This window comes from Buteo buteo, chromosome 9, assembly GCF_964188355.1.
Source record: "Buteo buteo chromosome 9, bButBut1.hap1.1, whole genome shotgun sequence".
NCBI lineage: Eukaryota > Metazoa > Chordata > Aves > Accipitriformes > Accipitridae > Buteo > Buteo buteo.
The window spans coordinates 41,431,040-41,446,878 of record NC_134179.1 but is presented as its reverse complement, the minus strand read 5'-3'; the positions used below and the strand labels follow the sequence as shown (position 1 = coordinate 41,446,878).

Sequence of the window (15,839 nt, the reverse complement as noted above, 5' to 3'; positions counted from 1 at the left end):
GAGACGCCCTGGGCTGCCTCCCCCTGGCATCTCCAACCCACCCCAGACCCCAGAGCTTCTGCTCCGCTCACGAACAAGTCCCCTGGAGCCCTTGGTGCCTCACAGCAATGAGCCCTGACTCTAGGAGCTGTAGGAGATGCTGTTGCAGGTTCAACCAAGGAGAGAGGTGGGCTCGGAGGAGGTGCAGACCCCCACGAGCTGCCCCACGCCAAGTTCCGTGGGGCCAAACCTGCCCCACCAGCCACGTGGGAGCAGTTCAGCATCACGGGGAGAAGGCAGCGGTGGGTGAAGGAGGTTTCTGCGTCAATGTGCAGCTGGAGGAGGAGTCGCCTCTGGGACCTGCTGACGTCCCCGAGAGCCACGGCACGGCCTCGCCACTGTGTTTTCTCTCTCACTGGAACAGCTCGTCCCAGGGCTGGCGTAATTCAAGTTGAGAGCATCGCGGTACCGCGCAGGCAGGGGGCTGGAGGGAGGAGGTGGCACAACCCACCATCCGTGTCCTCCCACGGCGGGGGAAAGGACAGTGGTGAAACCCAAGCCCTGATGAATAGGAACGGGCTGGGGAAGGGTGCAGCTACCTGGCAGCAGCTCTGCTCTGCCCACAGGGCATGGTCCGGCCACGGGCTGGGGAGCCAGGGTGGCCCAGAGAAAGAGACACGGGGACATGGGACCCTCCCTGTGAGACCATCGGGTCTCCCTACATCTCATGCCACCAGGTACTGCAGCACAGGGGCATTCAAGGGGAGATCGAGCCCCTCTGGACCAGGTCTGTGCCTGTTCACGGGTGCCAAGGAGCCTGCAGGCAGCGCAGAAGGGTCATTTGGCCACCGTCATGGCAAACTCTTTAGTTTGTGCCCCACTCCTCATTTTGCCTTACAGGGCTTCCCCAGGCACCTCCAGCATCCCTGCCTCGCACATCACAGCTCCTACCTCCAACCCCAGGGCTTGACAAAAATCCCTCCAGTGCCTGCCGAGCACATGGGCATCCCCCATCGCTTTTGTCTTGCCGGGATGTCACGGCCGGGCTGTGCTTTTCCAGCGAGACCAGAGGTGATGGCAGCAGGGACTCAGCAGCACAGCCCCAACATACAGCACCGTGTACGGCATGACCTGCTGCCTCTACCAGGAGAAGGCACCTCTCCCATCATCTCTCTTTCCCTCCTGGGGCCAGCCTTTCTCGAGAAACCTTTATTTCTCCTCTTGCTTCATGTCCCCTCATATACAAGGTGAGACTCCAGCTAGTTCCCAGCAGCCACCGGATGCTCAGAACCGGTAAAAAAACCACCAAACCTGCAGAAGGTAAAGGTTTGGGGAGGCCCCAGGCAGAGACAACCGGGCTCTGGGGACTAACACGGCTGGCAAAAGTACCCAAAGGTGTTTTTCACATGGAGTTACAGTTCAGTGCTTGCCCGCAGCTGGTAATACGCAGCAGCCGGAGGGCACAGCATGGAGGGAAAACATATTTCTGTGTCAGAGCAAAGGGGGACAGAGCTCACCCTGGGGTGCCAGCTTGTACTTCCCCAGTGAGCGGTTGTCTCCAAAGGACTCATGGAGAAGGGTCTCGGTTATGGGTGGAGAAGGAGCAGGAGTTGGCACCAAAGGAGGCGAGACCTTGGTTTGGCCATCTCTCTTCTAGATTTCACCCTTCCCTGGAAGGGCAGCTGCAGGGACTCTCTGGGATGCCGGGGACAGGAGCTGGGGAACCGATCCCATTGCACCCCACAATGAGTAAGGAGACGGAGAAACCCCACAACCATCCCCTCTTCCCACACCGTTCCTGCTCTGACTCTTGCAACTCGGCCAGCATCAACCCCTGCCCATTACCTGCAGGGCTAAACTGGGGGGGGGGGGGATCTGCCCAAGCTGCTGTGGAGCTGGGGTGCAACCCTGGGGGTAACCTCCATCCTCTACCCCACTGGGGATGCAACGGTTGAATCCTGCTCCCTGGGCGCATCCCCTGTGCTCAGCCAAGGTTTTGCATCATCAGGTGCTTTGCAGGTGGGCTCATCTCAAGTTCTGGTGCGGACCCACACCAGTCGTGGCCACCTCCATCAAATAACGCCACCATGACGAGCACAGCCTGGTGACACGAGGCTGGATGGTGCCCAAGGCGCAGGCACCAGCCGGCCCAGCGTCTGCGCTGCATTCAAAACCGGCCCCCAGGGGAAAGTCCCCATCGAGGAGGATTTACATGAGCAGGAAAGGGGCCGTCTCGCGTAGCAGCAGCTTTGCCATTTTTAGGTACGGAGGCCAAGCCAGTCGGAGCAGCCGCTGTGTTTTGCAGAAGCAAGGGCCGGTGACTGGATGTTTCCCTGCCATTTGCAGTGAAAGATGGCTGATTTTTGCACGAGGCTCTGGGTGCTCCAGGTGAACCTCTGGCTGATGGCTCTGGTCACAGGTAGGCGTCAAACACGGGCTTTGCATTTCAGAACAGAGAAACGTGCACCCAGGCAATGCACCAGCATGCGTCCCTTGGTTACTGCAATGAGGGACTTCACCCAGGTCTGGCTTTAAATGCATTAGTTTTAAGCTTTGCAATCGCCACTCTCAGTCCTGCTTTGTGCAGGAAGCCAGCCCTGGGCACAGTAGAGCCAGGGTGGACCCGCAAGGGCTCACGGCTCGATGCCTGCCACGGGTTTTGGGTTTTGCTTCCCATTGGGGTGCAGGGAGGGGTGCAGAGATGGGACACTTTCTTGGGCAGCTGGCTGGCTTTGGCAGGAGCCCGATGCCTAATGGGTGCAGAGCCTGCTCGGCTGTGGTTGCAGGTGGCAGGAAAGAAAAGGTTGTTGGGGGTTTTTTTACCATTTATTGCTCTCAGAGGCCTGAGGATGGGGCTGGAACATTGCTGAGGCTATGGCCAAGCCATGTCCCTTTGCTGCATGGGGTTCAGTGCCTGGGATCAGAGCAGAAATGGGAGGGAAAAAGGCTTTTGGGGGTGATTTGTGGGCCCTGCATGAACATCCCTGTGCTGTTCCCCTTTGCATCACCATGGAGAAGCAGCAGCTAAACTCAGGACACAGGCTCCTGTCCCCTTCCAACCCTTCTTGCTTGGTGCAGGGACACCGACAAAAACCTGCAGCAGATCCTACCCTCAGGTGGGGAAGCTTGTGCCCTTAGGAGAAAGGATGTTTAAAGGGTTTCTGTTGGGTGGCCATCCAAGGCCAGCATGGATTCAAGGTTGCAGGGTTTCATCCCAGCTTGAAGAGAGGCTTCAAGGGAGGACAGGGAAAGCTCAGCCCACCCGTGGTCGCAATAGAAATCTTGGCTTTGAGGGGTGTGAGGGCTTTCAGGGTGAGCAACCAGCCTGGTCTTCATTTAGAAACACCAACAAAACATGGAGAGCAAAGCCCTGTGTCCCGGCTGGCCAGCAGGACCGAAGGTGGCAGGGACGCGTACCCAACGCACAGCCCGGACGAGGCACATCTCCACATCTCAAAAAAAAAATGAAATGAGGCTGGAGGGGAGAGATTGCCTGCAGAGATGTAGGTGCTGGAGGTGAACAGGGCAGCACAGACCTGGAAAGGGTTTTGGGGCAGGGAGGGGAGCCCACGGCTGAGCCAGCAGCTCCCTGCCAGGTTGTTGTTCGGGGCAGGAAGGTCTGCAGGAGGCTGGCGAGGCTCAGGGCAAAACTTAGAACCTTCCTTCTTCTGGGGGGAGTTTTGCAGCTGCCCCAATATGCTAGGAGGGGGTGCAGCCCCCCGCCTCCATGCCAGCTTCCCCACAGTGGGGTTTGGTGAGTATTCATCAAGCGGATGGAGCCGGGCACTGAAGCGGTGCGGTAAACAGGGCTGGTGCTTCCTGCCCAGCTGCAGCAAGAGGAACCGAGGCACAGGGGCACTGGAGTTGTGGGCAGGGGCACCCATGGGTGCTGGGGTCGTCCCCCCCTCACCCTGCTTCCTGCACAGTATCACAGGTCCCACAGCTCCATCCAGCCCTTGTTCCAGGGGGGCTGCATTGTTCTGGGGTCTGAGAACCCCCCTGGCCATCATGGGTCTCCACGCCCAAGGAAAACCCAGCAGCGAAAGGGTTTCTGGTTGATTCAGAAAATGGAAAGTGTAAATAAAGATATATGAGTCTGTCTGGACCCTTTCTGAGAGGTGCCAGCCTAGGGGGATATTAATAGCAAAGGCAGGTTTCCCCGGGATGTCAACCAGAAAGCAACTCAGAGAAGATTAAGGAGATGGGATGGAAATAGAAGTGTTTGTACACAAATCCGTGCTGCCCCACGTCCTCCGAGTGGGGCTCTGGCTGATGCTCCCAAGCACTCTGTCCCATATGGAGTGGGCATGAAGGACCCTCGGTACATGCCATCCCATGTGGGACATCCTACATGGGCTTGTCCTACATGGGTTCTTGGCCGCTATCTCAAGGCCCTTCTCCTGTCTTGCAGGTGGGATCTCAGCAGACAGGAACAGCACCAGGAGCAGCACAGGTAACCTCTCAGACCCATTGGGCTCTTTCCCTACACATGTCCCCAGGGTCCCTCCCATCCCTGCTGGCTATGCCACAAAGGTACCAGTCCCCTGCAGAGCTGGAGATGTCCCATCACTCACAGGTCTTCTCCATCACAAAGGCAATTCCCAGGCTGTGACCTCCTCCATGGCATTTTCCCAGCCCTGCACCTTCCCTCTCCCTCTGCAAAGCCGGATCCATTTTGTCTTTCCTAAGCACACACATGGTTTTCCTCTGCATTTGCAGAGCACATTGCATGAACAACCTGTGCCTTGGGACCCAGTACTGGGCTCAAGCACACAGTGCTTGTGCCATTTCCACCCACGGGGTATTAAGCATGAACTCTGCAACCCAGACGAACCCTCAACCTCACCGGCTCTGGGACCAAAACACAGGCAAAAATACAAAACACAGCAAAATGCAAAAAAATATGGAAGCATGAGAGAAGCCATCTGGGGAGATGGGTCTGTCCTAGCAAAGGCTCCGTGGTGCGTGCCAGCACAGGCTGTAATTTTGGAGCTGGGACTAACGAGATGTACATAAAGAAGTGGGGTGGGAGCAGCAAAAAAGTATTTGAGTGAAGCCATTCCCACAGAAAATTTGAGTTTCCATTAAAAGCATGTTTTCACCAAAATTCTCTGATGTCTACCCCCAGAGGATGATGATTCACCAAAACAAAACCGAATGCTCAAAAGCAGTATAATCCATGAAAATGGGAAGCTCTTGATTTGGGACATGCTGGGGAGGGTCTCATGGGAGCAGCTTTTTTTCCGATGCTCCCCGGGTGCTGCATCCTTGCTCATCACGACCACCCTCGTCCCCTGGCAGGCAGCGGGTGCCCCGTGGTACAGCAGCACCCGCGCTACGTGGCGGCCAAGAAGAACATGCCCGTCCACTTCATCTGCTACTCCCAGGAGCCCCATAACATGCAGTGGTACAAAACAGCAGAGGACAGTGATGACCTCTATGGGCTGGATCACAGCACCTCCCGCTACAGCATCGAGAGGAAACACAATCTCATCAACTTCACCATCTTCAGGATCACCTATGAGGACAACGGCATCTATGTGTGTGACAGCAAGAACCTCACGGCGGAGAAGAAGCAGCCGCACTTGTGCGCGACAGAGCTCAGAGTCATGGGTGAGTGGGACCTCCCCATCCTCTGTGCACCCCAGGAAATGCTCCTTCTCCTTCTTTCACCCTTTTCCCTCCATATGAACCCCACATCGTGCTCCTATGCACCTACCTTTCCCCATGCTGGTGGGCCCCCTTCAAACACAACTGTAGATGTTCCATAGCACTACAGAGGTTTCTTTGCTTATTGCCAGCCACCAAGCAGCAGGACAACCTCCCCCAGTTTGCCCTGGCATGTCCATCCTACAAAAAACACACCCCAGGGACTGCATTCCCCTATAAATCAGATTTTTCCTGGTCCTGACTAGTGGTGGGTCCTGCCCAAGGTGTCTCATCCCAGAGCTGGTCCCTGATGCCAACCCTGGGGGCAGTTTGCAATGCTCTGGTCTCTCTCAAGGGCGAGGGCATGTCACCCTTGTCCCCCCAGTCCACTCTTCCTGATACACAAACCTGCGGCTATGCCGAGCTCGTCCCTGTTCCCCGGGAGCCTGGCACAGAGGTGGGACTTGGGGCTCTCCCTGTGCTGCTGCCCCCAGGTCACAGTAGCATCCAGCAGATCCAGAGCAGGAACACCCTGAAAGACACCATCATCATCATCCAGTCCATCCTGCTTGTCATCTTCATCAGCGTCCCCATGCTCCTCTTCCTAGACAAAGTAAGTGACAGCATCTCCAGCAGTGGGGATGTCCCCAGCTTCGTCGCTGCGGTGCTCACAGCAGTGTCCTGCATCCTGGGCAGGACACTGCTAGGGATGGGGACGGGCAGGCACTGGGTTTGGGGCTGTTGCATGAAGGTGTGGCTAGCTGAACTGGGAAAATAAGCATCTAAAATGGTATGTGGGACTGTGTGGATTTGCCTGTGGAAGCGGTGGGACCTGGCCTGGTGGGATGAGTCCGAGGACACGGGATGGGGGATCCTGGTGGCTGCTGACACCCAGCCTGTGACTCTCCTTTCCATAGGGTGAAGGCAAGGAAAGCCCAGAGGAGGACCACACCTATGAGGTAATGCTTCACTAATTACAGAAGTACCTCTGTAATATCAACCTGAGCCTTGAAATAGCCAGTTGTGCCCTTGCTGGGTGTCTGCTAGGTACCACCAGCCCTTGCAGGGTGCATCAGGGCATCTTCCTCCCAAGTGCCTTTTGCAAGAACTGAGCCAAGCTCTGAGCCCATCCAGCCATCTATCGCCATCTCCTCCCCTCTCAGAAGCTGCCCCAATATCTGGGGGAATAGCCTGGAGATGGGTCCCCACTTGGGTGTCGCAAGGGGGGATGCACCGTGGATGGAACCGTGGTCCCCCTCCCGTGTCTCAACCTCCTTCTTCTTGGCGCAGGGCCTGGAGGTGGAGCAGATGGCCACCTACGAGGACATCACTCCTTTCCGGGACGTGAAGGCCAAGTGGACAGTTGGGGAGCACCCAGGCGAAGAGTGAGACCGGCACCGGTGGCACGGGTCCCTGCCCGCACCCGAGGGGATGGGCTCCCAGCTCCTGCACTGGACCATGGCTCTGATGGACACCTGGATTCCGGGCTGCGATCCCGGACTGCAAACCACCTCCAGCTGCCTTGCACAGAGCTCAGGTCCTGCTGCCCTTGGGTACTCGCTTTGCCGCATCCGGGCTGTGCCCACCAAGGCTGTCCTGCCCTGGCTGTCACTCTCACCGCCCCGCTGATGAATCCCTAAAGCCTATGTAGAAATTAGGAGCCACCTGCAGCCCCCCCACTCGCAAACTGGCCCCAAACCCTGGGCAGCCCCACCCCACGGCGCTGAGCTCCTAAATGGTTAATGCAATGGAAGTACCAGGGTGGGTGGTGGGTCTCCTCCAACCCCACCATCCCTGGGAAGAAAAGGACCAGGCATCATCACTCTCCACGCTGCAAGGACCCTCCTGGGCTGTGAGACACCGCTGCAGCCCTGGCAGAGGAGCTGAGGTGAGCAGCACCATGTGGGTGTTACGAGAAGTGGATTTTAGCCCACTGTTTAGCTCTCAAGCCATGGACGTGTCCAGCAGGCCAAGCTGGCAGTTGTCTGAGATGGAGGATCCTCCAAAAGCACCTCTTTCTCCCCAAAGACTACAGGAAAAGCTAGGGAGACAGCTCTCACCCAGGGGGTCTTGTGCAAGTCTTGCTCCTCTCCAGGCAAGAGCTGGCCCGTGTCATGAAGATATCCCCATGGTGAGGGATGCGTCTGACCTCAGAAGCCATGGGGAAGATGTAAATTGTGGGACACAAATGTCTAACTGCTTTTTCAAGTCCTAATAAAGATAATGGGTAAATTCACATCCTGCTCCACCCTGCCGTGCCTGGTCCAAGGGTGTCCCATAACCCTGGTGCCAGTGTTGGTGGGATGCCCTGGGAATAAGAAGCAGCTTTTTACAGCTCCAGCTTAGCTAGAAACCAAACTTCACCTCATCAGGGCCCCGAGCGCAGGCAGGGATATAAAGCCAGGAGCAGCCAAGGGGCTCTCCTGGAAGCTCTCGCTGAGCACGCACGGGGGGGATGTCCATGGTCCCAAGACGCCAACTGGGGATGAGAGACAAAGACCATCGCCAGGATCCAAAGCAGGAGAACAGGGCCCAGGGCCAGGAGTTCCGCTCCCGGCTACATCTGGTCTCGCAAGAGAAGCTGAAAAACATCTGGAGAGGAGCAGAGCGGCGCTAATTGGTTTTGTTAATAAAAACTATCTTGGCGCAGCAGCAGCAGCTGTGTGGGTGATGGGGCTCAGGGCTGGCTGGGCACCCAACACCAGGGCTTGGGGGGTCCAGAGAGGCACGGCTAGCACAGTGCGTTGGGTTTGTCTGGATGAGGCAGGACAAGAGGGTGACGAGGACTGTGGGGCTGAAAAGTCTGTCCCCCCCTCAGAGAGCCCAGGGCCCCTCTGCCCCTGTGGCTTATGACATTTCGGGCCCTGAGGAGAGGAAGACGGGACTTCCCAAAGTCCCAGACGGGACTTCCCACTGCTTCCCAAAACAGCCGGCAGAAAAGGGAGGGTAAAATCATGAGCAAACAGGGCTTTCCAGCAGGGAACAGGATGGTTCTTGTTTAGTAGTAAACCACCTTCATGGAAAACTGGTATTCCACCTAAATAGCACAAAAACAGCATTTTAACGTTGATTTTTCCCAGTTAAATAAAACTATCCCAAATTACTTGCATGCGCATGTATATAAATGTCACTTAAACATGTTTTACTTATAAAACTGATTAATTAAAGAAAGGAGCATTCAGAGTGAGAGAAGTGAACTGGCTGTTCCCGGTTTCCACGTCGGCCAAGATTGTAGGACTAGCAGAGCTCCTCCCTCCATCCCTTGTTTTCAGTTAAGAAATGGAAGAGGAAGGCAAGTTTTCTGGCCTTCCCAGTTCCCAACTGCTTTCTCAGCTCTGCGTAAACAACTTGCTCAACCGACTTAACTGAATCATACAAAAATAAGGAGAATCTGCTGTTTGCACCTGGAGAGGAAGCCACCGATGTCAAAAGCAGTTTCAGCAACCCCAGTTCCGCTCTGCCACTTGGTCACCCTCTTAGCCCAGAGCTTTGGTTTCCTTTAAAATGCCAGAAGCAAATAAATATTTCTGTATTTTATTTTAAATGTTTAGACTGGTTTCTAGGGAGCCTAGAGATAGGGTTTGTTTTAATTTCATATTGAGATAGGTTTGTATTTAAAATGCATTTAATGTAAATAAATATATTTCAGTATATACAGTCCAGGCTCTGTATTTTGACCTGATTTGTATCCCTACCATCATCAGGATAGCCAGGCAGACAGACTGGTTGCAGTCCTGGACATCCTCAGCCTCATCTTTAGAAATGGGTTCAGTGAAACTGAGCAGTTCTAGTAAATAAAACTCATCAATTCAACCTGAAAAGGAATATTTACCTTCTGAGTCGTGAGCTAGCAGAGGTAGTCAACCATCACTTAAAACCTCTGTCAACCATGTCGTTGCCCACTGAAGTGCAGAGCCTGGGCTGTGGGCCAGCAGCTGGCTCCTCGGTCAGGATTCACTGGTTGCAGCGCATCCATCAGCCTGGGAAGGTCCTCTCCACAAAACCACCCCAGGCTGGGGGGTCAGGAGGACCCAAGGAGTACGCACGCCCGCAAGGAAAGTTGCTTCACTTGTTCAGATACTGCTGGTGATGCTCAGGGCAAGGCGGGTAGACATGGGACCACCCTGAAAAGAACTGAGGGGGTTTTCTCTTTGAAAAAAAAAGAAAAGAAACTTGGAAATTACAGTGTCATGCTGCTTTATGAGATGCTACTTTGGGTCGCAAATGCAGGCATTTGAAAGCCAGAAAAATGCCAAGCTGGTATTTGAGAGCTGCTTATGCAATGTAATTCTGCCAGTGGCATGTTTTTTCCCAGCCCAGCATTTCACAGTCACGCACTGCCTTCTCCACGAAGCTTCTCCCTCATTTAATGCCCAGAGATGATCGGGGACAAACCAAGCCTCAGGGGCACCACATAGACTGGATCATCCTGGCATCTCTGTGCTTGGCTGCAACATAAAAAATGTTGATTTTGCACCATGTTTTTACTTACAGACCTGGAGAGGCAGATGGGCAGGACTCGGGTGCAAGATGCTCTACCAATTTAGCTGCTGTGGTCGAGCATCATCATTAACAGGCAGCAGAGCCTGTGCTGGGCTGGGGTGCCCGCTGCTCTGCTCATCTCTGACAAATATTGACATATTTAAACACAATCCGGAGTAGAAAAACACACCCAGATGTTGCTGGCTATTGGGTGACGGGATACCTGATAGCTGCAGGACCCACTGTTCCCTCTTCTCTAGGGACTGACATTTACTTTGCAACACCACCACATCTCCAGTGAGCAAACACCCAGGGGCTTCTCGGAACAAACCACGCTCTCCCCGCCTTGTTTATTAATGAGCTCTCGCACCCTCTGCTCCAGCCGCCCCGGTGAGGATGCTGCCTCTCGCAAATCGAACCCATGCCAGGGGGGCACAGCAAACCCAGGGCCCGGGGGAGCCAAATTACCACCCCTAACCAGGAAGCAGTCCTTGATCCCCAGACAAAGGGCCAAAACAGGGTGGTTTGGGGCAACTGGTGCCTTATGGGGAGTAAAAGTCTTTTAAGACCCTCCCAGAGTTGGGCATCCCAGGTTCTGTCTTGTTTTGCTCAAAAGCAGGGATAGATGTGCTGTGACCTCTCCTCTTCCCCATCTTCTCTTCCTCCTTTCCACACCAGCCCTCTGCTTAATCCAGATATTTCATGTTTGCATCTCAGGCAAGAGCAAGCAGATGCTCATAACCAGATCTTCTCATAGCCTTGTCCAGCTGAGGATGTGAGAAACCTCCCAGAGCTCTGGCATCTGGATTTGCAGGCTGGTACCTGAACAAGCACCTGGGTATGACAGCTCTTTGTCACACCTATGGCAAACCAGCTCACCAAAACTATTTGCTGAACTTTTGAAATTTTGGTAGAAATTACTTGGCTGAAATAGGATTCATCTGACAATATCCATCCAGCTCTATCCCCGCTAACAATAAAGGGGAAAACATCTCACTTGCTTTAAGTCAGAAGTCTACCAAACTGGCCAGTCAGCCCAGTTAACTGTGGGCCAAGGCTCAGAGCCAGGCAGAAAAATCAGGTGGCCATGGCAAGTTCCGCTGTGTAAAAGCACTGATCTGATTTAGGATGGGTCTTCCAATGATCAAGAAAATTTTATTTGCAATAAACAGCAGAATATGGCGAAATCATTCAGCACTGGTTTCATCCCTAGGCAAACAACCTCCCCAACCTTTACATCTATGTATAAATGACTACAATTAGGTAGCACCATTGCGAACACTTGTGCATTTATGCACAGAGAAGATACAGAGATGTTGTTGTGATCATGAACACATATATACATTTTAAACAGACACCCTGCTATATAAGGGGTGGCTCAACAGTTACCTTTACCAGCCTACATGAAAGGAGGAAACATTCATTGTCAAGCAACACCTGAGCAACTCACCAGGCAGAAATGGCTCCAGGTACTTTTCTTTATTTCAGTTTTAATGGATTGCCAGGGCTGTGCATGCTTAGGGTGATGGGAGATGATGACGGGGCAGTACTGTGGTGGGCTATACACACTCAGTGCCAGCCCTAAGTTAAAACATGTCAACTTATAAATCAATGAAGAAGAAATACCTCTCCTTACAGTGTGACTTTAATCCATGAATTAACTTACGTAGTCTTTAGCCTCAGCTGGGCAAGGAGAGGGTGGAGAACATGAAGAACAAGGTCAAGCCACAGTTATAATAGTTATTATTAACATAAATGTTGGCAGGGATATTAAAACTCATATTCAAAGCTTACGACGGGTATCAGGATGATGTCTAATGTGTATGTCCAAGTCCTACAGGCTCCAAGGCATTCCTCCACTGAAGGGTATTTGTCTGAGATTAACTTTGTGGTCTCTGTAAGCACAGATGGACATTGTGTGAGTTAGATGTTGAACGTTGAAAACCTTTACGCTTGACAAAGATCACCAGATTCTACAGGTATGCCCCAGAGAGCAAAAATAGCTGGTCACAGCACAGGTAACGCCATCAGCTCTTGTCCTAGTGAAGCCAGACAGCCAGTTTCACATCAGCAGCATGGTGTAAACCAAGGCTAAAGTGAGGTAATCCCAGGCCCTTGCCTGGTACTCGCCATCCCCTGCTTGGTCACGCAATGAAGAGTGCACTGTGCTCTTCTCATGAGGGCAAGGCCTATAGAAAAACATGAGCATGTTAGGGGAAAACATAGGGACACACTCTAGTTTTCATGGGGCAACAGTGACTCTTCAGCTACAAAGACGCTGCTTATAACACTGGGAGCAGTACAAGCCCCGAGGGAAAGGGGACAGGGTTTCATTTGATTTGGGGGAGGGCTAAGCTCACTCACAGAGTCTAAGAAGACATTAAGGAAGGTGACCCCTTAGCCAGCACCGACACAAGAGGCTGGGAATTAATTAATTCCCAGGTGCCACCTCCCTCCTCAGCAGTGACTAAAGGACTGCTAACACCTTTCCTCTCCGCTTTGTTGCAGGGTCATGGTTTTCTCCTCTCTTCATTGCTGTGATCACCCTGGGACTGCAGTGGCCACAGGAAGCTGCCACCTTCCCGGCCATGCCTCTTTCCAACCTGTTTGCCAATGCTGTGCTGAGGGCTCAGCACCTTCACCTCCTGGCTGCAGAGACATACAAAGAGTTCGTAAGTGTCGTGGCCTCTGGGCATCTCCTCCACATTAGCCTGATGGTTTCAGGACTGTAAAACTTCCTGGAAACAAAGACTTTTCAACTATTGGTGTCTCCTCTGTCAGCTCTTGATGAGATGAAAGGCTCTTAATAGGACAAGACAGGTTATGTCCCATGAGCCTGGACCCTGCCTCCTCCTTTCAGCTCTCTGCCCCCACATCTGATCCTGCAAAGTCCCCTCCTCAGGGCCATTGCTGCCCACATCCAAACCTACTGCACAGGGTCAGCTGTCTTATAGAGAAAGCTGGCTCTGAAAGCAGTGGGAGATGGCAGGATATTTTGCAACACTTTCCTGTGTCGGTCACCTTTGGCCCTGGCTGATTCTGAATGCTTAAAACTATCCAGTCTCTGCTGTTGCCAGGAGCTGGCATGAGCTGTCACTTTGGCAAGAGCTGTCCTTGGGGCTCATCTACTCCTTGGGAGAACCCAGTCCAAGTGTGTTTTGCATTCACCTTAGCACCTTGGCTTAGCAAGAGGAAGACCTTTAGGTCCAGTAGCTATTGTGCCAACATATGAACTCCTGTTTCCTACCTGCCAACCCTTTACAGAGACACCTCGTGTCTCACGGGTATTTCTTGCAAAGAGTAACCATTCAAGACAGCTTGGGAAAGTGTCTGTGGTCTTCTCCCAGTACATGGGCAACAGACCTGAGTGTATTTGGGATGTCTCCACAGGAACGCACCTATATTCCAGAGGACCAAAGACATGCCAACAAAAATTCCCAGGCAGCATTTTGTTACTCTGAAACCATCCCTGCTCCCACGGGGAAGGATGATGCCCAGCAGAAATCGGTAAGTTCCCACCCCTGGGGCAAGCACAGACCTGTTTGAAGAGCCCAGCTGTACTTCATTAAACAGAGAGCTTCCATCTGTGAGCACTTCAGTGCTTCATTCCTCCTCTCCCTTTTTTACTATTTAAGCCCTGCATGAACAAAGATTCTTCTGGGTTATACTATGAATCATATTCCCATTCTAAGGATGAGAAAAAACTATTGTTTGCACAGGACAAATGGCTGGGTGGTGCTCCTCAGCTTGCAAACTTGTTTGTATCTGCTGAAGCTGCAGGAGCAGTGGCACATCTCTGGGTCACCTCCAGGCTGTTTCAGAGGGAGCAGGGCACACAGGTAACTCTACCAAATACCTCACCTGTACAGCTTTGACCCTTTCTTTTCTTAATTTCAGGACATGGAGCTCCTTCGGTTTTCACTGGTTCTCATCCAGTCCTGGCTGACCCCGGTGCAATACCTAAGCAAGGTGTTCACAAACAATCTGGTTTTTGGCACCTCAGACAGAGTGTATGAAAAACTAAAGGACCTGGAAGAAGGGATCCAAGCTCTGATGAGGGTAAGTTGCAGCATGTAGTATGGCTACAGAATAAGAGAACCCCTAGATACAGGGCACTCAGCTCTCAGGGTCTTCTGTGGGATCCAAAGACCATGAGAAATCTCCCTACCTCCACTCTGAAGACCAGTGGCATCCTTTGGACTTTGCTTACCTTAAGATAATGAGATCATGACACCCCATTGTACACGTTTCATCACTGGGCAGTATAAGAAAACACATAACAAATGTTAACAGCACTGCCATAACCACTCAGATAGCAGTACAGACCCAAACTCTTTCCAAATCCAGCACCAAAGAATACTCAGTTGCTTAAATCTGCTGTACCAACAGGAGTATAATATTTGCTAAATCTCCATGCAAAATACTTTAAAGTGGACTAAATTTTGCAAGGTTTGCAACTTGGCTTTAAGGATTCCTGACATTTTATAAAAGCAACCTGTATAAGTCTGTGTACAGATGGAAGCCTATGCTCTGATGTTTCTCTCTTGCAGCACCCAGACAGCTGAGAGGTGGAGAGTGATCTTCTTCAAGGGTCACTCTTAATTTTCGCTTTGTTGTTTTAAATTAAATTGCTTATCTGCCAGGACACCTTTTCAGTTATGCTTAGTCTATAACTAAGTTTATCTGCCAGCATCACCATGTAGCCAGAGCTCCGAGACCCATATCTGTGAGAAATGAGTCTGGACAATTATTTACATCTAGCATCTAAATAACTCTGAAAGTCAGGCCCCAAGAGTAAACGGACATCATCTGTCCTGGCACTTCAGCTGGAATAAGTAGGTGTATGTATCAGCACCACTTCCAGATTTTGCTCTCCATTTGATATGTTCTTGGGCATTGGGAAGCAGTACACAGAAACTAGACAAATAATCACACTTCACCCATTTATGACACTGTTTACTGTCCTGTTTACTATGCCAGCTGGTCAGTGAAGCAGGGCAGGAAGAGTGGCAGGCTGCAGATCTCTCAGCTCCAGATGCATGCGGCTTGGGTCTGAGTTAGAGCTTTGCCCACTGGGAAAATGGGAGAAAAGAGGGAATTATTTGCCTGTTTCCCCATCTCCTTGGCTAGAGTAGCTACAGAGAGACCCTGCAACTTTCTGCTTATTTTAAGACCCCCGAAGACACACTCCTCCCTCCCTGCGGCCTTGTGCCCAGCTCCCTTCTCACTGGTCGCAATTAGTGCAGCATCACCCCTGCAGAATTACCCTTCCTGTAAACACATCAACTCAAAAGTACATTTGAAATATGATCAAGGGGGGGGGGGACACTGCCAACCTCCTCTAAAGCTAGCCAGGAGCCTTGGCAATGGGCCCCTTGGAGGATGCTCATCCCCAGGCCCCCAGCACCTCTCCATCCTCTCACAGGAGCTGGAGGACCGGAGCCCGCGGAGTCCCCAGATCCTCAAACCCACCTACGACAAATTCGACATCCACCTGCGCAACGAGGACGCCCTGCTGAAGAACTACGGCTTGCTCTCCTGCTTCAAGAAGGACCTGCACAAGGTGGAGACCTACCTGAAGGTGATGAAGTGCCGGCGCTACGGCGAGGGAAACTGCACCGTTTGATGTCGGGGATGGTTCCCCACCTGCCCCCGTCCCTCGGCGGCTCCTTGTAATGAATATTGGAGAATAAACCCGCTACCTGCTCGCACGTCTCTGGCTGTCGGGG

The 15,839-nt window shown here is 52.6% G+C and overlaps 2 protein-coding genes across 2 annotated transcripts; both read left to right on the top strand.

The window, feature by feature from the left end:
* Nucleotides 1–2,050: 2,050 nt before the first annotated feature.
* CD79B (CD79b molecule) lies at nt 2,051–9,133 on the top strand. The gene is made up of 6 exons (XM_075036877.1): nt 2,051–2,398; nt 4,391–4,432; nt 5,281–5,592; nt 6,123–6,241; nt 6,546–6,587; nt 6,919–9,133. Exons 1-6 carry the CDS (start codon nt 2,332–2,334, stop codon nt 7,015–7,017), a joined length of 681 nt encoding a protein of 226 aa, XP_074892978.1. The 5' UTR covers nt 2,051–2,331; the 3' UTR covers nt 7,018–9,133.
* A 384-nt stretch (nt 9,134–9,517) lies between these two features.
* Nucleotides 9,518–15,796, top strand: LOC142035115 (somatotropin). Its single transcript, XM_075036963.1, has 6 exons — nt 9,518–9,574; nt 12,073–12,128; nt 12,584–12,782; nt 13,501–13,617; nt 14,008–14,169; nt 15,536–15,796. Exons 1-6 carry the CDS (start codon nt 9,518–9,520, stop codon nt 15,734–15,736), a joined length of 792 nt encoding a protein of 263 aa, XP_074893064.1. The 3' UTR covers nt 15,737–15,796.
* The last annotated feature ends 43 nt before the right edge of the window (nt 15,797–15,839 follow it).

What these genes read in the sequence shown, in the direction of transcription:
- CD79B (XM_075036877.1), top strand. Translation starts at nt 2,332, where the DNA reads ATGGCTGATTTTTGCACGAGGCTCTGGGTGCTCCAGGTGAACCTCTGG. An exon ending in CAGCACCAGGAGCAGCACAG is followed by an intron (nt 4,433 to 5,280) that starts GTAACCTCTCAG and finishes GTCCCCTGGCAG; the next exon opens with GCAGCGGGTGCCCCGTGGTA. An exon ending in AGGAGGACCACACCTATGAG is followed by an intron (nt 6,588 to 6,918) that starts GTAATGCTTCAC and finishes TTCTTGGCGCAG; the next exon opens with GGCCTGGAGGTGGAGCAGAT.
- LOC142035115 (XM_075036963.1), top strand. Translation starts at nt 9,518, where the DNA reads ATGTCGTTGCCCACTGAAGTGCAGAGCCTGGGCTGTGGGCCAGCAGCT. An exon ending in CAGAGACATACAAAGAGTTC is followed by an intron (nt 12,783 to 13,500) that starts GTAAGTGTCGTG and finishes ATGTCTCCACAG; the next exon opens with GAACGCACCTATATTCCAGA. An exon ending in ATGATGCCCAGCAGAAATCG is followed by an intron (nt 13,618 to 14,007) that starts GTAAGTTCCCAC and finishes TCTTAATTTCAG; the next exon opens with GACATGGAGCTCCTTCGGTT.